The sequence below is a fragment of the Saccharomyces paradoxus genome, chromosome X, assembly GCF_002079055.1.
Source record: "Saccharomyces paradoxus chromosome X, complete sequence".
In the NCBI taxonomy this organism is placed as follows: Eukaryota; Fungi; Ascomycota; class Saccharomycetes; order Saccharomycetales; family Saccharomycetaceae; genus Saccharomyces; species Saccharomyces paradoxus.
In genome coordinates this window covers 397024-419658 of record NC_047496.1, presented here as the reverse complement: position 1 = coordinate 419658, position 22635 = coordinate 397024, and the positions used below count along the sequence as shown (strand labels likewise).

Below are 22635 nucleotides of genomic sequence, written 5' to 3'. Positions count from 1 at the left end.
ATGTTCTCACTCTGCAGACGCTGACAAGGTTAACTTGAAACTGAAGGGTAATAAGATTATCAATTAAGCATGTCACTAAGATTACCACAAAATCCTAACGCGGGATTGTTCAAACAAGGCTATAACAGTTACTCCAACGCCGATGGGCAAATTAATAAATCAATTGCGGCCATTCGCGAATTGCATCAAATGTGTTTGACTTCAATGGGACCGTGTGGTAGAAACAAGATCATTGTTAACCACCTTGGTAAAATCATTATCACCAATGACGCAGCCACTATGCTAAGAGAACTAGATATTGTCCATCCCGCAGTGAAGGTCCTCGTAATGGCGACCGAACAACAGAAGATCGATATGGGAGATGGTACGAATTTAGTTATGATTTTAGCTGGCGAATTATTGAATGTGTCAGAAAAACTGATTTCAATGGGCTTATCCGCCGTTGAGATTATTCAAGGTTACAATATGGCAAGAAAATTTACTTTGAAAGAACTAGATGAAATGGTTGTTGGTGAAATTACCGACAAGAATGACAAAAATGAACTTTTGAAAATGATTAAACCAGTCATTTCCTCCAAAAAGTACGGATCAGAAGATATATTAAGTGAACTTGTTTCTGAAGCTGTATCTCATGTTCTACCAGCTTCTCAAAAAGCTGGAGAAATCCCCTACTTTAATGTTGATTCCATCAGGGTAGTAAAGATTATGGGTGGATCACTCTCCAATTCCACCGTTATCAAGGGGATGGTTTTCAATCGTGAGCCTGAAGGTCATGTAAAATCATTATCCGAACATGAAAAGCATAAAGTCGCGGTTTTCACTTGCCCGCTGGACATAGCTAATACTGAAACGAAAGGTACTGTTCTATTACATAACGCACAGGAAATGTTGGATTTTTCTAAGGGCGAAGAAAAGCAAATAGATGCCATGATGAAAGAGATTGCCGACATGGGTGTAGAATGTATTGTTGCAGGTGCTGGTGTTGGTGAATTGGCATTACATTATTTGAATAGATATGGTATACTAGTTCTGAAAGTGCCAAGTAAATTCGAATTAAGAAGACTATGTCGCGTTTGCGGGGCTACTCCATTGCCTAGATTAGGTGCGCCAACTCCCGAAGAATTAGGTTTAGTAGAAACTGTTAAGACAATGGAGATAGGTGGTGATAGAGTAACTGTGTTCAAACAAGAGCAAGGTGAAATTTCAAGAACATCTACTATTATTTTAAGAGGTGCCACACAAAATAATTTGGATGATATTGAAAGAGCCATTGATGATGGTGTTGCAGCGGTTAAGGGACTAATGAAGCCATCAGGTGGTAAGTTGTTGCCTGGTGCAGGTGCTACCGAAATTGAATTGATTTCTAGGATAACCAAGTATGGTGAACGAACACCTGGATTACTACAGTTGGCTATAAAACAGTTTGCCGTGGCTTTTGAAGTGGTCCCTCGTACCCTAGCGGAGACCGCTGGTCTTGACGTTAATGAAGTACTACCAAACTTATACGCTGCACATAACGTTACCGAACCTGGTGCAGTTAAGACAGACCACTTATATAAGGGTGTGGATATTGATGGTGAATCCGATGAAGGTGTAAAGGATATCAGGGAGGAAAGTATTTATGACATGCTTGCAACGAAAAAATTTGCTATCAACGTCGCTACGGAGGCTGCCACTACTGTGCTTTCCATTGACCAAATTATCATGGCAAAGAAGGCTGGTGGTCCAAGAGCTCCTCAAGGTCCAAGACCAGGTAACTGGGACCAGGAAGACTGATTTGTTTGCATCTTTAAACTTACAAAATAGATGCACTTGCAAACGACAAAATATAATGTCATAGATTACAATCAAGTTTTTAAACTTGCAAGGCTGTATCATGTGTACCTGTATATTAGTAAAAATATATATAATGTTTGAATTTTGATAATGCAGATGTACTGTATACATTAACCGAGAACTGAGCAACGAACTCTTGGCCTCTAAATTTGTTCCACGATTGTAAGACTTCTTTTTTTTTTTTTTTTCAATTTTTTTCCGTTAGCGAGAATTTTCATGTCCATCTATAGTTCTACAAAGAGAATTATATTAGATGAGCAGTGATAAACGACACCATTGAAATTGTTCAAGCACGTTAAAACTTCCACGAAAAAATCAAATTAAAACTATTATGGGAAAGAGTAAGACAAGAGGCAGAAGACACCAAGAGAAACAGAAAAAGGACGAATTTGAGCCCAGCTCAAATTCTACGAAGTTGCACATCCAGCAAAAAGAGCCTACTTATAATGATGAATCAGAAGATAAAGAGAATCAGCCACAAATGTTTTTCGGTGTGTTAGACAGAGAAGAACTGGAGTATTTCAAGCAAGCCGAATCGACCTTGCAACTAGATGCTTTCGAAGCACCTGAGGAAAAGTTTCAATTTGTTACAAGCATCATTGAGGAAGCAAAAGGTAAAGAATTGAAATTGGTTACTTCCCAAATAACTTCGAAATTAATGGAACGTATTATTTTGGAGTGTGATGAAACTCAGCTAAAAGGCATTTTCCAAGCTTTCAATGGTGCTTTCTTTGGATTGTCATGTCATAAATATGCTTCCCATGTTTTAGAGACTTTATTTGTTAGAAGTGCTGCATTGGTAGAAAGAGAACTTTTAACACCAAGCTTTGATAACGATGAAAAAGAGGGACCTTATGTGACAATGGAAAACATGTTTCTTTTTATGCTGAATGAGCTAAAACCGCACTTGAAAACTATGGTGAATCATCAATATGCATCGCATGTTTTGAGACTGCTAATACTAATTTTGGCTTCCAAAACCCTACCCAATTCAACCAAAACTAACTCTACGTTACGTTCCAAAAAGTCAAAAATTGCAAGAAAAATGATCGATATTAAAGATAACGACGATTTCAATAAAGTTTATCAAACACCGGAATCCTTTAAATCTGAACTTCGTGATATAATAACTACTTTATACAAAGGATTTACTAACGGTGCCGAATCGCGTTCTGATATTTCTCAGTCTACCATCACTAAATTTAGAGAATACAGTGTAGATAAAGTGGCCTCCCCTGTGATTCAACTAATTATTCAAGTGGAGGGTATTTTTGATAGGGACCGTTCCTTTTGGAGATTGGTTTTCAATACAGCAGATGAGAGGGACTCTAAGGAGGAATCATTCCTAGAATATTTACTGTCGGATCCTGTCGGATCTCATTTCTTAGAAAATGTGATTGCGACTGCCAGACTAAAATATGTTGAAAGGCTATATCGTTTATATATGAAGGACCGTATTGTGAAACTAGCAAAAAGGGATACTACAGGTGCCTTTGTAGTGCGTGCGTTGTTAGAGCATTTGAAGGAGAAGGATGTGAAACAAATATTGGATGCAGTAGTTCCTGAATTAAGCATGCTCTTGAACTCCAATATGGATTTTGGTACTGCTATTATCAACGCAAGCAATAAACAAGGGTGTTACTTAAGAGATGATGTCATTGCTCAATTAATACAAAAATACTATCCAGAAAAGTCCGATGCGAAGAATATTTTGGAAAGTTGTTTGTCGTTGAGTTCATCGACTTTGGGTAACACCAGGGATGACTGGCCAACAGCAGATGAAAGAAGACGATCAATTTTCCTGGAACAATTAATTGACTACGATGACAAGTTTTTAAATATTACCATTGACAGCATGTTGGCCCTGCCTGAGGAAAGATTAATACAAATGTGTTACCATGGAGTATTTTCGCATGTCGTTGAGCACGTACTACAAACTACCAGGGTGGATATAATTAAGAGAAAGTTGCTATTGAACATACTATCTAAAGAGTCTGTAAATCTGTCTTGCAACGCGTATGGTTCCCATATAATGGACAAATTATGGGAATTTACGGCAAAATTGACATTATATAAGGAGCGTATTGCTAGAGCATTAGTTTTAGAAACTGAGAAGGTGAAGAATAGTATTTATGGTAGGCAAGTATGGAAGAATTGGAGACTGGAACTTTATGTTAGGAAAATGTGGGATTGGAAAAAAATAATCAAGGAGCAAGAATTTGAAATCTTTCCAAATTCAAAACCGCTACAACCAAAGCTTGAAAAGCGCTCAAGAGAAAGAGATAATTCAAAGGAAGGGAGCACCTTCAAAAAGCAAAAACACTATAGATAAAATAAATAAAGTACTATTACTGAACTAATGTAAAATATAGACCTATGTTGTAAATTTTTTTCCACTAAAGAACCTTTGTTCAAATTTTATTAAGTACAACATGAACACCTTTTAAGATTCGGAGTTTTTAGAAGTTACGACATTGTATGAGTGAGTCGGCGGTATATTTCATGTTTAGTTTACTTTTCAGTTAATTCTTTTCGGCTTTGGGAGTTTAATCATAGAAGGAGGAAAAAAGGAGGTTGTTGTTAACAAATAAATAATACTAGAATAGAAACTAGTACAAAAACTACAGAGATGTTCATAAATTATGGAATCCTATGATAAAACTGTTATATTTTTGATATTTATTCTAGTGCTACAATCCCACGTTCAAAACAATACGTATGAAAAAAATTGGAAAAATTGGTGCGTTTATCCCTTAAGTAAATACTGAGGTTTTTTTGTATTTACGGACAAATGTTGGAGTTTCCATTGGTTGATAAAGGTAGTATTACTAGAAGTAAGAATATTGTCTCAGCCAAAAATGGAATTCCACCAATTATTTCGATATTTACCCATTCCCAGAAGGATGGTTGATTCTCATTCCAATAATCTCATAAATTTTATCATCTACTTATGCTCTACTCGATAATTGAGAATTGGGTGAATAATTAGATAATTGTTGGGATTCCATTGTTACTAAAGGCTATAATATTAGGTATACAGAATATACTAGAAGTTCAACCTCCATTAGATTGGATGACTGTTTCTCAATCTTTATGCCATCCTCTTACACGCATGTGATAATATACCACTAAATAGATGATATTAGAATTTCACTTCAACACATTTCAACAATGATATGGTATCAAAGGTAAGAGTAAAACTTGATTTTATAATACAGTATAGCTAAATTTCTTACATTAATTTCCAACAAAAGTTGAAGCGGTGGCTCAATGGTAGAGCTTTCGACTCCAATTAAATCTTGGAAATTCCACGGAATAAGATTGCAATCGAAGGGTTGCAGGTTCAATTCCTGTCCGTTTCAATTTATTTTTTTGTCGTTCCATTATACAAATCGTTTATAGTGATTTAGGTCGTTACTGTCTATTCTTAGCCGCCAACATAAGCGCCACAATTTCGTCCTCTTCTCTTCCTGTTGTTAACAGATTCGAAATTAGATAGAAACTTTCTAGAAGAATTAAGGGTGCGCATTTAATAAAATTGTGGACGCCAATGTATGCTTTGTGCTTTTTGGAATAAATAAAATAACACACAATTTCGCCTTTTTTTGAACCATAAAATTTCACAGACAAATTAACATGTCAAACGTTCTTGCAACGGAGTAGTTTTATACCGAGGGTTATTTGTGTTCCAACTTGCACATCTCTTAGTTTAGAGTATCGGACGCAATTTGTATATTTTTTGGCTAATGACAGGATTCCGACACTGACACTAATTAGTAAATTGTACTTCCTTTCCTCTACCCTTGAATATGAACTTCTTGTCAGTGATTTCCATAGCAGTAGAAGCTAAAAAATTCTTATTCGCAAACAGTTCATAGACACCACTTACGAGCAGACAATACATTACAAGAGTTCACTAGTGTAATTATAGCATTTAGTAAGAATTAATGAACGGTAGTTCCGTTCATTTTGATAGGTTATTTTGCGGGATGCTATCAAGATTTTCTAGGCTTTGTTAATGTATCATGTTCGAAACAAAACTATTCTACTTAATCAAACTTGAAATTACACGAATTAAATAGACTGTAGCCTTCTTTTTGACATTCTATATTTTGGTTCTCTACGCACTACACATACTATCTCTATTTACAAGAAGCACGACTTTTTTCACTTCTAAGGGATGAAATGTAGAGGAAGTTCCACAACAATGTTCATAGATAGTTGCTACCAACTTACTGAAAGAGTAAAATATTACAAAAATATTAGCCCTGTAGGGGGCTCGAACCCCTAACCTTATGATTAAGAGTCATACGCGCTACCGATTGCGCCAACAAGGCTAATTCATTGAAAAGATGCCCTGTACTTGAACATTATACCAAATAGACAAGACTGCAATCCCTGGAAAATTAATTTTTTCAAGGCCATCGATAATTAAAGATAAAACAAATATAGCCACAGTGGAGAGGTTGCGTTAATCTCGCATCTACCACTGAAAAGAACGACACATAAACAAAAACCCCCAGACATTATGAAAGTTCTCGAAGAAAGAAATGCATTTTTAAGTGACTATGAAGTTTTGAAATTCCTAACAGATCTAGAAAGAAAACATCTTTGGGACCAAAAGAGTCAGGCAGCGCTAAAGAAAAATCGCTCAAAAGGTAAGCAAAACAGGCCTTATAATCATCCTGAGTTGCAGGGTATTACTCGCAATGTGGTCAACTACCTCAGTATAAACAAAAACTATATCAATCAGGAAGATGAGGGCGAGGACCGAGGAAGCAGCGATGTAAAAGATGCTGAAAAATCCGGCGTAAGCAAAATGAGCGATGAAAGCTTTGCCGAGTTAATGACTAAATTGAATTCCTTCAAATTATTCAAAGCGGAAAAACTACAAATTGTCAATCAACTTCCTGCCAATATGGTCCACCTTTACTCTATAGTAGAGGAATGTGATGCAAGATTTGACGAAAAGACAATTGAGGAAATGCTAAAAATCATCTCCGGCTACGCATGAGTGTACAGCTGCTTTGAAACAGTCTAGGATGACACTCCTGAGAAACAACTTCCTTTTGAAACACAATAATATAACATGTTCAATGAGTATGCATGTATTATTGAACTTATGCATATAGAAATATTTATAAGAATGTACTTTATTTCCTCACATTTTATTATGCATGCTTTAAATTGTTCGCAATTTTATGTTTCCATCTTGAGGAGTGCTGTTTTCTTTGGAGAATTGGTGCTGCGTTATTAACGTCTGTAAAAGCAATATTACACGGCAGCTTAAATAAGACTTAATTTTTATTTACTCTGTCTTTTTGTCGAAGAAATAATTATATACTGGCTGTGGGTGGTACAATAGGCCCTTCAAGAAGAAAATACACTAATTGTATGCTAATTGTCGTGCGAGCTGTTATAAGAGCTTATGAGTAAAGATGCACCATAAATTCGGGATGCAGCACAAATAAGTGCGGCAACATTTAACTTATAAACAAACCAAAGCTCTCAAAAAGACAGTCTTCCGAAGAGCTTTGTCTTACTGAGAGGAGCGCTGCCAATGTCCAATTGAATCATGCAATTGCCCTTCTGCTTTTCAGGTATCTTATCATACCAAATTAAATTTCTATGTTACCTGACTAGCAGTGCACAAGAAAACACCGACAGAAGTTACTGCGTCTGCGTTTTGACGGAGGACTACTGACTGGTTGGTTCGCTTTTTCACACACCGCATTATGCATATATGTTGCATTTTTATTATTCATCCGCACGTGGCTGCGCACGTGAATGAAAAAGAAGTACTACTATCTTTATATATTGAGGCAATCAAAAAGAATATACAGGGCGAATAGTCGAAGCGGCCAATAGAAGAGCATAACAGGGCAGCAACAGCTATGAAGTTCGGTGAGCACCTAAGCAAGTCTCTTATTAGGCAGTACAGCTATTACTACATTAGTTATGATGATTTGAAGACTGAGTTAGAAGATAACCTATCTAAGAATAACGGTCAGTGGACGCAAGAATTGGAAACAGATTTTTTAGAGTCTTTGGAGATCGAGTTGGACAAAGTTTACACATTTTGCAAAGTTAAGCATAGTGAAGTTTTTAGACGTGTGAAAGAAGTTCAAGAGCAAGTGCAACATACTGTTCGTTTGTTAGACTCCAATAATCCTCCTACTCAGCTAGATTTTGAAATCCTTGAAGAAGAACTAAGTGATATTATTGCCGACGTTCATGATCTGGCCAAGTTTTCAAGACTGAACTACACGGGTTTCCAAAAGATCATCAAGAAGCACGATAAGAAGACAGGTTTTATCTTGAAACCAGTTTTCCAAGTTAGATTAGACTCTAAGCCATTTTTTAAAGAAAACTATGACGAGCTAGTCGTTAAAATTTCCCAACTGTACGATATTGCCAGAACTTCAGGTCGCCCAATCAAGGGAGATTCATCCGCTGGTGGGAAGCAACAAAATTTTGTCAGGCAAACAACAAAGTATTGGGTTCACCCTGATAATATTACGGAATTGAAATTGATCATCTTAAAGCATTTACCAGTGTTAGTTTTCAACACAAACAAGGAGTTCGAAAGAGAAGATTCCGCCATTACTTCGATCTATTTTGATAATGAAAATTTGGACCTTTATTATGGTAGATTAAGAAAAGATGAAGGTGCAGAAGCTCATAGATTAAGATGGTATGGAGGTATGTCTACGGACACAATCTTTGTAGAAAGAAAGACCCATAGGGAAGACTGGACTGGTGAGAAATCCGTCAAGGCAAGATTTGCACTAAAGGAACGTCATGTTAATGACTTTTTGAAGGGTAAATATACTGTTGATCAAGTTTTTGCTAAGATGCGTAAAGAGGGGAAGAAGCCAATGAACGAAATTGAAAATCTAGAAGCTTTAGCATCCGAAATTCAATACGTCATGTTGAAGAAAAAATTGAGACCTGTAGTGAGGTCATTTTACAATAGAACTGCCTTCCAATTACCTGGTGATGCAAGAGTTCGTATTTCCCTTGACACAGAGTTAACTATGGTGAGAGAAGACAACTTTGATGGTGTCGATAGAACTCATAAAAATTGGAGAAGAACTGATATTGGTGTCGATTGGCCATTTAAACAGCTAGATGATAAAGATATTTGCCGTTTCCCATATGCAGTCTTGGAGGTTAAATTACAAACTCAATTAGGTCAAGAACCTCCAGAGTGGGTGCGTGAATTGGTTGGGTCTCACTTAGTTGAACCAGTCCCAAAATTCTCCAAGTTCATTCATGGTGTAGCTACTTTACTAAATGATAAAGTGGATTCAATTCCATTTTGGTTACCACAAATGGATGTGGATATCAGGAAACCCCCACTACCTACAAACATTGAAATAACAAGACCTGGCAGATCCGATAACGAAGATAACGACTTCGATGAGGATGATGAGGATGACGCCGCTTTAGTTGCCGCGATGACAAATGCGCCCGGTAATTCTCTTGATATGGAAGAATCTGTTGGGTACGGAGCTACTTCGGCCCCCAACTCCAACGCTAATCATGTTGTTGAGAGTGCCAATGCTGCTTACTATCAAAGAAAGATTAGAAACGCCGAAAACTCTGTCTCCAAAAAATACTATGAAATCGTAGCATTTTTTGACCACTACTTCAATGGTGATCAAATATCTAAAATTCCAAAAGGTACCACCTTTGATACTCAAATTCGTGCTCCACCAGGAAAGACGATATGTGTCCCAGTTCGTGTGGAACCAAAAGTTTACTTCGCCACTGAAAGAACATATCTGTCTTGGTTATCCATCTCGATATTATTGGGCGGTGTCTCTACTACTTTATTAACCTATGGTTCACCAACAGCCATGATTGGCTCCATTGGGTTCTTCATTACTTCCTTGGCTGTGTTGATACGTACTGTTATGGTTTACGCCAAGAGAGTGGTAAACATTAGACTAAAGAGGGCAGTAAACTATGAGGATAAAATTGGTCCTGGCATGGTTTCTGTGTTCCTAATTCTCTCCATTTTATTTTCTTTTTTCTGCAACTTAGTTGCAAAATGAATACACAAAGTATGTTTTTTTTACTGTATAATTAAATAATAATCATATTAGAGATAATTTCCTTAGCGCCTTTTTTGTATAATGATAACAGCCTTCCTATTTGGAAAACATACCTTCACCAAGCGCGCCCTGGTGCAAAAATAGTAAACAAAACCATGCTAAAATACAATCAGAGACATTAATTTAACAGAAAAGAAACATACGCAAAGGAACGTATTTTTTACATGGCTTCATCACCATCGCAAAATGTTGTTAACTTTGAAGAAATTGAAAGCCAAAAGGAAAACATTCTTCCGCTGAAGGAAGGAAGATCAGCATCTGCACTCTCAAAAGTGATACATCAACCATCGATAGAAATAAATCAATTTAGGTCACGCTTCGAGCAAAGACTAATAGATGAACTTCCAGCATTAAGAGACCCAATTACTTTGTACCTTGAATACATACAGTGGCTGAACAATGCCTATCCACAAGGCGGCAATTCCAAGCAATCTGGAATGCTTACTCTTATGGAGCGATGCTTATCTCACTTAAAGGATTTGGAGAGATACCACAATGATGTTAGATTTCTGAAAATATGGTTTTGGTACATAGAACTTTTTACCAAAAATTCATTCATGGAAAGCAGAGACATCTTTATGTACATGTTAAGAAATGGAATCGGTTCCAAGTTAGCATTATTTTATGAAGAATTTACAAATCTTCTACTTCAGACAGAAAAATTTCAATATGCTGTAAACATTCTACAGCTAGGAATTAAAAACAATGCTAGGCCTAATCACGTTTTAGAAGACCAGTTATATCATTTGCTGAGAAAACTAGAGGAGAAGAATATTCAGCTAGAAAGTCAAGCGTTAATGGATTCCTTAGAGTCCACAGTACTTGGGAAAACTAGATCAGAATTTGTCAATAGATTAGAACTCGCAAATCAAAATGGTACACCAAGTGACATCAACCTAACAAAAAATAATGTATTTGTAGATGAAGAGGAATTTGATGTAGAACCATTTGAAACACCAAGGGATAGCGTTTATAGAGATGGGTGGGAAAACTTTGATTTCAAGGCAGAAAGGAACAAAGAAAACAATCTCAGGGTATCAGTGTTAGAAGCAAACACAAATGTAGGTGAGCTTGAACAATACGAGATACCATCGCAAAAGAAGAGACAACATGATGAAAAATTACCCATCTTCAGGGATTCTATAGGCAGAAGTGACCCTGTTTATCAAATGATTAATAGAGGGGACCAAAAACCTGAAAAGATCGACTGCAATTTCAAACTGATTTATTGTGAAGATGAGGAATCTAAAAATGGTAGAATAGAATTCTCGCTAGAAGAAATCCTGGCTATTTCAAGAAACGTTTATAAAAGAGTTAGAACGAACAAGAAACATACAAGGGAAGCGAAAGAAGGGCAAGAAGAAGGTGAAGATCAAGAAAAAGCTGAAGTACAAACGAAAAAACCTAAACTGAGTAGAAAAGCCCTAGTCTCCAAGACATTAACCCCCTCAAAGGAAGGAAAATCGTTTCCTGACGAAGAGTACAAAAACTGCCCTATAACACCTAAGGGACGAGTCACTGAACCATCGGATATTGTATCAGTTGTTAAGCCACGCCGCCTGACTCCAATTTTGGAAATGAGAGAATCAAATTCTTTTTCTCAAAGCAAGAATTCTGAGATCATTTCAGATGATGACAAATCGAGTTCCTCTTTCATATCGTACCCACTACCACGTTGAAATAAAACTGACTCTATAATGAGCAAATATACTGGTTGATCATAAACATATCTACACTTCTGCGGCTGCCTTCCTGAAAAGGCCAACCTTATTCAACGGTTGTCTAATTAGCACTTATGACATACTGTGGGGATGACAAAATTATATGAAGATTTTAATTCTATATAAATACATTACAATAGTATAAAAAATAAAAAAAATGAAAAGAGACACCAAGAATTAAACGGCAGTAATGAAGCTTAACTTCGGGGTTACTCTTCTTGTTTTCTTACACCACTAACGATATCATCAACCCTTAATAGTAAGCATGCACTTTCAATAGCGGTTTTCACACTTTGCTGTTTGATGACTTCAGGTTCCCAAATACCGTAACTAACCATATCTACAATTTTACCCTTGTCACCATCAATACCTGTTGTAACATTACCTTGGGCATGTTTGGCTCTTAACTGAGATAGGAGTCTGATAGGATCACCGCCTGCATTTTGTATTAATGTACGTGGAATACACTCCATAGCGTCAGCTACAGCTTGGTATGGCCATTGCTGAATCCCTTCTAATTGCTTTGCTTTTTCTGCTAATTTGACGGAAACTGCCATTTCAGTGGCACCACCACCTGGGGACAAGGAAGGACTTAACATCACATTACGGGCAACAGCCATAGCATCTTGTAAGTTACGATCTATTTCGTTTAATATATCCTTGGAACCACCACGTAACATTATGGTACAGGCTTTTGGCTCCTTACAGTTATCCAAAAATGAGAAATATTCGTCACCAATCATTTCCACTTTGAATAATCCACAGTTTGTACCGACGTCATTTTCCTTTAAGTCTTCTACACGATTGACAATAGTTGCACCAGTTACACGAGAAATTCTGTTATTGTCTGATTTCTTCACTCTCCTTAAGACACTACATCCACCCTTTAGTAAATAATGCTGTGCTAGATCTGAAACACCTTTCTCAGTGATAACAAGAGTTGGCTTAACTGCTAAAATCTGTTCGCACATTAGCTGAACTTGTTCTTCCTCGATTTGTAAAATCCTATTCCAATCCTCTTCCTTTTCAATTTCAATGTTGGTTTGAGATTCACCCTTCTTATATTCTAGTGGACAATCCAAAAGGACAACACGTGGATTCTCTATGTGACGGGACATCTTTGGATGAACAACATCCTTGTTCAATAGCACACCCTTTAAGACACGTGAATCTAGAACATCTCCCCCAGGAATCTTCTCTACACGGACATATCTTTTGATATCAATCTCGAAATTAGGTTCGCCTTCCACAGTTTGACCGAGATCTTTACGGACAGTCTTAACAGCGTCCAGGGCTAATTCACACATTTTCTCCGACCAATGTATGACGTATTTAGTACCAATAGAAGCTTGAATCAACTTTTTCATAGCAGCGTCATTTTCCACATCGACAGGTTTACTTACTTGCTTGATAACTTCTAGTGCATCGGTTAGAGCTTTTTTCAAGGCCTGGATAATAATAACAGGATGAATATTCTTCTCAATCAAATAAGGCGCACATTGAGCTAGAATCTCACCAGCTAGAATAATAACAGTTGTAGTCCCGTCACCAACCTCTTCATCTTGAGTACGGGATAACTCCAACATGGACTTAGCTGCTGGATGTGCAACGTCAATTTCCCTTAGAATAGCATGGCCATCGTTAGTCAACACAAGGCCGCCCATAGGATCTAATAACATCTTCAACATAGCCTTTGGACCTAAGCAAGTACGGATGACATCAGCAACTGCCTTTGCAGCAGTGATATTGGAGATTTGAGCCTGACGACCGGTAGTTCTCTCTTGAGAAGCATTCATAAATACCACTGGGGCTTGCATTGTGGCTTATATCACTATTTTATGTGAGATTTTCGACGTATGATTACTCGATATCCTCGATGCTTTTTAATATAATGCTCTGCTCACTTCATTGAGTGGCGATTTGCTATTTTTTTTTCTTCGCACCATGCGTCATGTTAAACGAAAAAGATCGGCATTAGGATGGTCACATATATCACAAGGATTGATTATATCAGAATATATTCCACAATACGGGTACTGTGCTACAAAGATATACATAGCGTACGTAAGTTTCTGGGCTGTGGTTATATATGCGAAGGGCTAGGCCAAAGGTGAAGTACTTGCGACGATAGGACGTTCGCACATAGAGTTTTTGTATTCACGGGCGTTTACCTGCAATTGATTCATCATATTTGTCGTATCAGAACTAACGTTGCTTTTATCGCTCAACGAAAATTCCTTCACAGAATTATCCTTATCACCCATGCAACCGAGTTTAGATTGGTCCCTGGTATTACTATATACGCCCATTACATCACTGAAAGTCCTGAAATTCAGTTCCGTATTTCTCTTAGAGATTTTCATCATTCTTTCTTGCAAATAGCTAGAAAATCTTGACATAGTTAAAGCCATCGTATCGTCGGTATCTTTTTCTTTCAAAGGATTAAATTCTTGAGTCATCAAATGGGCAATCTCCTCTTGAGCAAAATAATCCACTGAGGGCAATTTAGGTAATCCAAACATTAATGAATTTATATCCGTTCTTTCTGTCTTGAATTGAACTGGGCGCCCATAAAGTCTGGCACAATCCATTAAAGGAATGATAAACCTAATCATTGCTTCCAAGTGATGCACACCATGATGAGGCAATGGCCTAATCAAAAGTCCGTTTGTACGTGTAGTAAAGTTAGTTATGGGCTTCTTTGTTGATCTTGAAGTCAACGAACTCACATGAGAACTGTTTCTTCTGTGGCCTTTCGGTGAAAAGAAAGTTCTGCTCTTTGGTGTAGTGTTTGGACTTTCATTATTTAATGCCGCCGAGCTGCTATCACCACTTCCGTTGTTTGCACTACTATAGATTGATCCATTGTCCATTACATCATTAAAATCCGTATCACTGCAAAAGCGTACATTACCAACAAGTTTTATCATTTGCAATCCTTGAAAAAATTCGTTCATATTCTTGGAAGGTTCAGCTGCGTCGATGTTATAGAAAAAGATATCTTGAACGTACTCATTGTCGGGAATGAAAAAAACGCAGTTCTTGCTAGATGTGGACTTGTCATCTCTATAAAACCGGATTTGGTATTTTCCTTTGGCATCATAGTCACCATTAGTTTTAGAATTATTAGTTTTAGACACTTTATCAATATGACACCAAACTTTCACCCAACCTTGACCATCAAGGTAAACCTCACACCAATCCTTAAAATTAAATGGCGAGTTCAAAATAATATGCATATCAGACATTCTCAGGCCATAAGAAGAAATCACTGTACCTGTTAAGGCCTTATATATGGAAATGAACTCAAAAATCGAAATCATACACAACCTTTTGAACCTCTCCAGTAAGCCAAAATCGCTACATGTAATAGATAGCTGGCCATTATTAAACTGCAGGAATTCTCCAACGCTTGAAATCTCACATTGATTTATGCTAGACGGAGAATCTATGATGGCCACGTCTGCGACTCGTACAGAGGATTCTGTAACAATTATATGGGAACCGACCAAGGAAATTGATTCTGCTTCAAAAACATGACCAGAAGAATTCTTAACATTCCATACAGCTTCTGCGTCGGAAGATTGAAAGTAAATCTTATTTGCGTGTGCTTGCAGAAGCTTGAATATAGGTTTGGCGATGCTGAAAAGCTCTGGTGGTAAATCTAGGAAAGACCGTGAACTTACTGGATGACTGCTTAAATTGACGCTGGTAGCACTGCGGGAAAATTTGGGGAGCGAACTCTTGATATTAACAGGTTTTTTTAGCGAGTCTAGGAAGCCCATTGTATTTCTTTATTGTGTTGCCTGTAATAAAATTGTGATGTAAAAAAGAATCTAAATGCGTTAAAATTACGTTCTGGTATACTAGTAAAGGACCAGAAAATGATAAATATGCCAAGAATATAGATGCTCAATTAAACCTTCTTGCTATGTTATTTGAAACTAAAAAGATGTACGTTGATAATAAGTAAACGAAAAAAATGGAAACGAGAGCAAAAAAATTTGTTATAGAAATGAATGAAAAGGGCTGAGTATTGAAACAAAACCAAGTGCTTTATGCTATGTTTTAAAATTTCCCTTTTTTACCTTTTTTTTGCAGATGTTTCTGATTTTCAGCACCTCAAGCAGGGAAAATTTCCCGCAAACTGCACGAAAAAAATATTCCGATTTCCAAACGACTGCAGCCTTAAATAGCACGAGAAAGTTTCCATGGACTGTTGATCTCAGGACCTGAGTCCACGCAAGGGAAAAGCGGTCGAATACCATGTGGCTGTGTGTAAACGGTGGGATTAAGAATGACGCCAGTACCGAAGCGAGTAGTGAGTAAGTGACTGACCCTACGATTTAAAGGGAGTACCGTCAATCTGCGCGATTTTCTGGGGGCGAGGGGGTTAGAACGTATATTTTTCATTGTCGTTTATTGATCTAGCTCATCTTGGCCAAAGGATGGGACGTTTGAAGCGGGATGGAACTTGGTGCTAATGGTAGATGGAGAAGCGTAAGGAGGCGTTGATAGTAAGACTTTCCTTTTGCCTTCGTTGGTGTTCTGAGAGACACCATATTCTGGAATGTCCCCCAGTAAAACAGGAAATTCGTTGTTTTCAATTATTTGCAAATCCTGCGGTGTCACACCATTAATGATAAATTTTCTCAGAGATGTGAACTTTCTATTCCCGTAGTTCTCGTCCACCTGGAAGACAATCGAGCGTACGAGAGGTTTTAACTGAATAAACCATGGTGGCAAAGGTATTTGTTGACGTATCCTAGAATCTGTCAGCCTGTACTCAAATTTTGCAATCTTGATGTAATTTCGGTCTCTCTTGTGGGGCTGTCCGAAACCGTATTGGTTTGCCAATGTCTGCAATGCCTTAGTCTCTTTAGTCTGTGATAGTTTTACGTACAATGAGAGCAGCCTTGGTGCTGAGTTCATTATATGTAGGTTGTTAGTAAAACGGCCATGCATGTATGAAATTTTGGTTAGATATAGAGGAGTTTTAAACCTTATGGCCCATGAACACCCAGGTTCGTTCTCGCATTGCCAGTATGTTGAGGAGCTTTGCTTAGAATCGGTCAGTAATTCTATCGGTTGCACCCCACTGCCTTGTTTCCAGGTAGTTGAAGTTAAATGGTTCAATAGCTTTGTTCCTTGAACATAAGTAGCAAAATCTAAATCATCCTCCCATTGGTGTTGATTAGAATTGTAAATTTGATGGATCAATCTTTTCATTAATATGCTCGAATACTGCTGCGGCGCATTAGAATAGTCCTGATGAACCTGTTTCTGCTGCTGTTGCTGCTCTGACTCTAACCTATTCGTGATCTCTTCCCAAATCTCCTGTTTGTTGGATTGCAGCCTCCTGTTCATTTCTTGAATGAAATAATCCTTATCGATATATTGTAATTCATTCGAAAGAACTTCCTTCACATAATGGTTCAAATCATACTCCCAGTGATTTTCAGAGCCGCCAGCGGTAACGATCCCTGGAGACTCAATAACTTCTGAAATCAAAGCGGTCAAATAATTGTGCAATTCAGGGATTATTAAAAGCGACGAGGAATTGTTAATTACCACGGGTATTTCTTGAGGGAGATGCGTGTCCAACTGTTTTACCAGTTGGTCTTGCCATTGAGTAACATTTTCGACAGTAAACCTGTGACTTCGTTTCTGCAACTCACTCATGGAAGTTGAAATTGTCTCAACTTGTTTTGTCAGTGAATTAATGTCATTTTCAAAATTAACCAAATTCGAAGGTAATAATCTTTTAATGTTCTTCTCGAATTGTGAGATAATAACTTTTACGGTTTTATCCAATTCTAAACTATGCCTTTCGTCCCGCTTACTCAATTCACTATATAAATGATTCACCTGTTTTTGTAAGTTGGTGAATGATTTACCTGGGGATGATGTAGCGCCGGATGAATGGCTGTCCAAATCATTATTTTTCACGGTTGTCATCAAAAAAGATCCAAAAAAATAAAAAACGAAGAAAAGACTTCCATAAAGAATGTACGTCCGCCAAGGCAACTTCCTAGCTTCATCGGAACTCTCCCAGTTTTCTCCAAAGCCAGAATCGCTCTCCATATCGTAGCTGTTGGAATCGCTGTCTTCTATAAAACTCTTGTCTGCCTCATCTGTGTAGTCCTCGTCGCTATATCCGTCGGTTTCCCCTCCATTGTCATCAATGTACAGATAATCATCGTCCTCATCCTCATGTTGATCTATCGGGACATCAAGATTTTTTTTGAACATTTCGTACGTGGAATCGTTCTCTTTATCCAGGTCATAGTTGTCGGTCTCACCGCCATCGGTAGATATCCCTTTTCTGATAGCCCGTAGACTAATCTCCTGCTCTCTATTCATCTTGTCCTTCAGCACATCTGCGTACGCGGACTTTACAGTCTTGTTGTAAAGCAATCGTTCATTAGCCGCTTCTGCGTCTTCCCGCCTATACTCATTTGTGTTATTCATACCCAGCACTCCCAGAATAAAAGTTACTGTCAACTGGAAACAAAGAAAAACCGCCGCGAAACTATGGTGCACTACAGTTTTAAGATACCTCTAACTCAACTCCGCCGTACTCTTATCTGGAACACCACATGACAAACTTGTTGATAATTATTTCAAGATGTCGATATTTACGTAGTCATTATATTCCATTTTCGCGTTTCACATATGTTACCCGTACCCAACATATTTCAACCCTAAAAATTGGTTTAGTGTATCATTTATGAACCTTACATTCTGAACTTAAACCTACGTAAAATGGGCATATAACCTGAAGATAGTCACAGGTCTACCAAGCCCCTATTTCTTTCCGGAATTGTAATCTCCTTAATAAAGGCTTCAAGTGGAAGAGATACTTGCTAGCGCGCTATGAAACAGTGGTGTTCAATCGGTATTAACTATCAATTGTGTTCCAACGGCTACAGCTGATAGAAGTAAATACAATCTTGGCCAATCTAAGGATGAGTGAATCCGAGGTACCCTTCAAAGTGGTGGCTCAATTCCCTTACAAGTCCGATTACGAGGACGATTTGAATTTTGAGAAAGATCAAGAGATTATTGTCACGTCTGTTGAAGACGCAGAATGGTATTACGGCGAATACCGGGATTCCAAGGGTGACATTATCGAGGGTATCTTTCCCAAAAGTTTTGTTGCTGTTTTGGAGTCTGAGGGTGGAAAAGAAGCTGAAGTATCCCCGATTGCGGGTTCCGCCCAGCAAAGAACCGCCCAGCCAGAAGCAGAACCAAAGTCTCTACCAGAGCCCGTTGCTTCTGAAACGAAAAAAGAGACTCCGCCATCTGTACCAGTACCAGTGCCAGTTCCAGCTACAACAACAGTGGCAGCACAGGCCCAACACGATAATCGCGAAAGAAATGTTCCCATGGATTCTCCAAAATTGAAGGCTCGCTTATCTATGTTTAACCAAGACGTATCGGAGCAAGTCCCTCTACCAAAATCAACTCGCTTGGATTTAGAAAACATACCTGTGAAAAAGACAATTGTGGCAGATGCTCCTAAATACTATGTTCCCCCTGGAATTCCAACTAATGATACATCCAATCTTGAAAGGAAAAAGTCCCTAAGGGAAAACGAAAACAAGATTGTTCCAGAACCGATTAATCGTGCACAGGTGGAAAGTGGGAAAATGGAAACTGAAAATGACCAGTTAAAGAAGGATCAGCCCCAGATGAGCCTAAAAGAAAGAATTGCTCTTTTACAGGAACAACAAAGGTTGCAAGCGGCAAGGGAAGAAGAACTCTTGAGAAAAAAAGCTAAACATGAACAAGAACATGAAGGCAGCGTGGCTAACAAGAATGAACCTTATGCAGAAACCGAAGAAGCTGAAGAAAATGAAAGAACTGAACCAGAACCTGAATTTATGCCTGAAACTGAGCACAACGACGAGTTACAGATGGAACCGCTGGCACATAAAGAAAGCGCTAAAACCTCACACGAAGCAGATGAAGGCACAGATGAAATAGAGAAAGAACAACTATTAGATGAGTACACAGAAGAAAACCAGAAAGTTCAGGATCCACAAGGAAACGAAGAAGGCAGAGAAAACGTTCCTGAAGAGAGCAGAGGAATCGTTCCTGAGGAAAGCGAGGTTGGTCACATCAATGAAGACGGAGAGGGAGATAATGATGAGGAGGAAGACGAGGAAGATAGTGAAGAAAATCGGAGAGCAGCGTTGAGAGAAAGAATGGCTAAACTATCTGGCGCTAGTAGATTCGGTGCTCCTGTTGGATTTAACCCATTCGGTATGGCTTCGGGGGTTGGCACTAAACCCTCAGAAGAACCCAAGAAGAAGCAACATAGACAGGAGGAGCCTGAACAGCTCCAAGAACATCCTCGTGCAATACCTGTTATGCCATTTGTTGACCCAAGTTCTAACCCATTTTTAAAAAAATCAAGTCAAATCGAAAAAGGTCGCTTACCTGAAACTAAGACATTGGATCCTCATGCTGCCCCAGAGCATGAACAAAGGCAAGAACAAGGTACACACGCATATCACAATTTAGCTGTCGGTGACGATGCACATCCTGAATACTCTGACCATGATTCCGATGAAGATACTGATGACTACGAGTTTGAGGATGCAAATGATGGGTTGAGGAAACATTCAATGGTAGAGAAATCTATCCAGATAAGTAATAATGAGTCAGAAAATGTTAATTCCGAGGAAAATACTAGTCCTCAACATCCGCTGATGCCCCATCGTACTACAGAAGCTCCACCTGATATTGCAAATGTATCGCAAAAGTCAACTGCAAATGCTTTACCGGTCTCTCCCCCAAGAACAGGTGTTGCTCGAAACGGATCGATAAACTCTTTGACAGGGTCTATTTCAGGGCAACATCGGCCCACATCCGTACACGAGCATCATGACATACTTTCCACCAATTCATTTGCATTGACAGAAACTGCTCAAGATATTCCAACGTCGGTTCCACCGGCTCCAATTCTAAGTCAGGTATCAGATCCTGAGGATAAGGCGCCACCTCATCCAGCACCTTCAGCACCTCCAGCACCTCCAGCACCTCCAGCACCTCCAGCACCTCCAGCACCTCCAGCACCTCCAGCACCTCCAGCACCTTCAGCACCTCCAGCACCTCCAGCACCTTCAGCACCTCCAGCACCTCCAGCACCTTCAGCACCTCCAGCACCTCCAGCACCTCCAGCACCTTCAGCACCTCCAGCACCTCCAGCACCTTCAGCACCTCCAGCACCATTGGAACCTTCAATACTATCACAGCGTTCAGCACCCCCAGTACCTTCAGCGCCTCCAGCGCTGCCTAAGCACAGCGAATTAGAAGAGCATGTCTCTAAGTCATCGGCTCCTCCTCCTCCCGTATCTGAGGAATATCACCCGATGCCAAAGGCAGCCCCTCCACTTCCACGTGCACCACCAATACCACCGGCTACTTCTGAATCTGAGTCTGAACCAACAGTTACGTATACACGTACAGCGCCTCCACCTCCTCCACTGCCTCAAAACGTTGGGGGGCGTACACATTCAGTGGCAGGTGCACAACAGCATGCACCAGCTTCCGTACTGCCTCGCACAGAAAAAGAACCACGTGCCTTACCACCCCCCCATGTGCCTTCATCAACGAATCGCGCTGTGGATTCCTTCCATGAGCCAAATACTGCACCAAATGTGGCCTCTATGAGAAGGTCAACGACGCATGATGTAGGCGAGATGTCAAACAACGTCAAAGTAGAATTCAATGCACAAGAAAGGTGGTGGATTAATAAAAGCGCACCTCCTGCTATAAGCAACTTGAAATTGAATTTTTTGATGGAGATCGATGATCATCCCATTTCAAAGAGATTACATCAAAAATGGGTAGTGAGAGATTTTTACTTCCTATTTGAAAACTATTCGCAACTAAGATTCTCCTTGACTTTCGACAGTGCAAACCCAGAGAAAACAGTAACGACCTTTCAAGAACGCTTTCCATCTCCAGTAGAAACACAATCAACACATGTTCTAGGTGAATACGCTCAAAGATTCAATGCAAAAATCGTAGAAAAATCTCATTCATTAATAAATTCACATATTGGGGCTAAGAACTTCGTGTCACAAATCGTATCCGAATTTAAAGACGAAGTTATACAACCGATAGGCGCAAGAACATTTGGTGCAACTATATTGAGTTATAAACCTGAAGATGAAAACGAACAATTGATGAACGGCTTACAAAAGATTAAGCCAGGTGACATTCTTGTAATTAGAAAGGCCAAGTTTGAAGCACATAAGAAGATTGGGAAAAAAGAGATCATCAGTGTTGGAATGGATGCTACTACTCCGTATTCAAGCGTTGTTACCGATTATGATTTTACCAAAAATAAGTTTAGAGTTATTGAAAATCACGAAGGGAAGATCGTTCAAAACAGCTACAAATTAAGCCATATGAAAACTGGGAAGTTAAAGGTTTTCAGAATTGTCGCGAGAGGATACGTAGGTTGGTAATTTTACTCAATACTTTTGAAGAGAAATTATGAATGCTTTCAATTTTACTATTTTCTTTCTCTGTATTTTCTTATTGTTATGATCTAACTGTATATTTTTATAACTTTCTACAGAAGAAACTATGTGAAGATTATCGAATTGTTTTTGTATTATGTTTTATTTGAACGGTTCAAAACGAAAAGCATGATACACAAATTGTACCGCCGCTCAATAGTATAGCAATTTGTACCCTTTTGTATGCCTACCATTCTTGTTCAGCACCTGTAATTTTGAGACAATTGCGTCAAAGGGTTTGCGTTTGAAGTCTAGATTTCTTTTCTTCATCACACCGTGATGGTGCTTTCGTGTATTGTCTTACAGAATTCATTCATATCAGCACCCTAGGTTGATTTTCGTTTAATCTTTAATCTCACCTTGATTATCAACTGCCAATACTATTTCAATTATAAAAAAAGAAAACTTACGAAGGAGAAA

The 22635-nt window shown here is 38.7% G+C and overlaps 9 protein-coding genes and 2 non-coding genes across 11 annotated transcripts; 7 read left to right on the top strand and 4 right to left on the bottom strand.

Moving 5' to 3' along the window:
- Positions 1-69: 69 nt before the first annotated feature.
- Positions 70-1776, top strand: CCT8 (chaperonin-containing T-complex subunit CCT8; the record flags this gene model as incomplete). The annotated part of the gene is made up of 1 exon (XM_033911372.1): positions 70-1776. One exon carries the CDS (start codon positions 70-72, stop codon positions 1774-1776), a length of 1707 nt encoding a protein of 568 aa, XP_033767263.1.
- A 391-nt stretch (positions 1777-2167) lies between these two features.
- On the top strand, positions 2168-4168 carry NOP9 (RNA-binding RNA processing protein NOP9; the record flags this gene model as incomplete). The annotated part of the gene is made up of 1 exon (XM_033911371.1): positions 2168-4168. One exon carries the CDS (start codon positions 2168-2170, stop codon positions 4166-4168), a length of 2001 nt encoding a protein of 666 aa, XP_033767262.1.
- Positions 4169-5092: 924 nt separating this feature from the next.
- On the top strand, positions 5093-5198 carry SPAR_Jtrna15W. The gene has a single exon. It is a non-coding gene; the product is annotated as a tRNA-Trp (tRNA).
- Positions 5199-6100: 902 nt separating this feature from the next.
- SPAR_Jtrna14K lies at positions 6101-6173 on the bottom strand. The gene has a single exon. It is a non-coding gene; the product is annotated as a tRNA-Lys (tRNA).
- Positions 6174-6364: 191 nt separating this feature from the next.
- Positions 6365-6850, top strand: RPC17 (DNA-directed RNA polymerase III subunit RPC17; the record flags this gene model as incomplete). The annotated part of the gene is made up of 1 exon (XM_033911370.1): positions 6365-6850. One exon carries the CDS (start codon positions 6365-6367, stop codon positions 6848-6850), a length of 486 nt encoding a protein of 161 aa, XP_033767261.1.
- An 880-nt stretch (positions 6851-7730) lies between these two features.
- Positions 7731-9896, top strand: VTC4 (Vtc4p; the record flags this gene model as incomplete). Its single annotated transcript, XM_033911369.1, has 1 exon — positions 7731-9896. The coding sequence occupies one exon, from the start codon at positions 7731-7733 to the stop codon at positions 9894-9896; it is 2166 nt and encodes a 721-aa protein (XP_033767260.1).
- A 224-nt stretch (positions 9897-10120) lies between these two features.
- MAD3 (Mad3p) lies at positions 10121-11635 on the top strand (the record flags this gene model as incomplete). Its single annotated transcript, XM_033911368.1, has 1 exon — positions 10121-11635. One exon carries the CDS (start codon positions 10121-10123, stop codon positions 11633-11635), a length of 1515 nt encoding a protein of 504 aa, XP_033767259.1.
- Positions 11636-11886: 251 nt separating this feature from the next.
- Positions 11887-13494, bottom strand: CCT3 (chaperonin-containing T-complex subunit CCT3; the record flags this gene model as incomplete). Its single annotated transcript, XM_033911367.1, has 1 exon — positions 11887-13494. One exon carries the CDS (start codon positions 13492-13494, stop codon positions 11887-11889), a length of 1608 nt encoding a protein of 535 aa, XP_033767258.1.
- Positions 13495-13776: 282 nt separating this feature from the next.
- Positions 13777-15462, bottom strand: TPH3 (Tph3p; the record flags this gene model as incomplete). The annotated part of the gene is made up of 1 exon (XM_033911366.1): positions 13777-15462. The coding sequence occupies one exon, from the start codon at positions 15460-15462 to the stop codon at positions 13777-13779; it is 1686 nt and encodes a 561-aa protein (XP_033767257.1).
- Positions 15463-16096: 634 nt separating this feature from the next.
- Positions 16097-18148, bottom strand: MPS3 (Mps3p; the record flags this gene model as incomplete). The annotated part of the gene is made up of 1 exon (XM_033911365.1): positions 16097-18148. The coding sequence occupies one exon, from the start codon at positions 18146-18148 to the stop codon at positions 16097-16099; it is 2052 nt and encodes a 683-aa protein (XP_033767256.1).
- Positions 18149-18645: 497 nt separating this feature from the next.
- BBC1 (Bbc1p) lies at positions 18646-22161 on the top strand (the record flags this gene model as incomplete). The annotated part of the gene is made up of 1 exon (XM_033911364.1): positions 18646-22161. The coding sequence occupies one exon, from the start codon at positions 18646-18648 to the stop codon at positions 22159-22161; it is 3516 nt and encodes a 1171-aa protein (XP_033767255.1).
- Between the last annotated feature and the right edge of the window lie 474 nt (positions 22162-22635).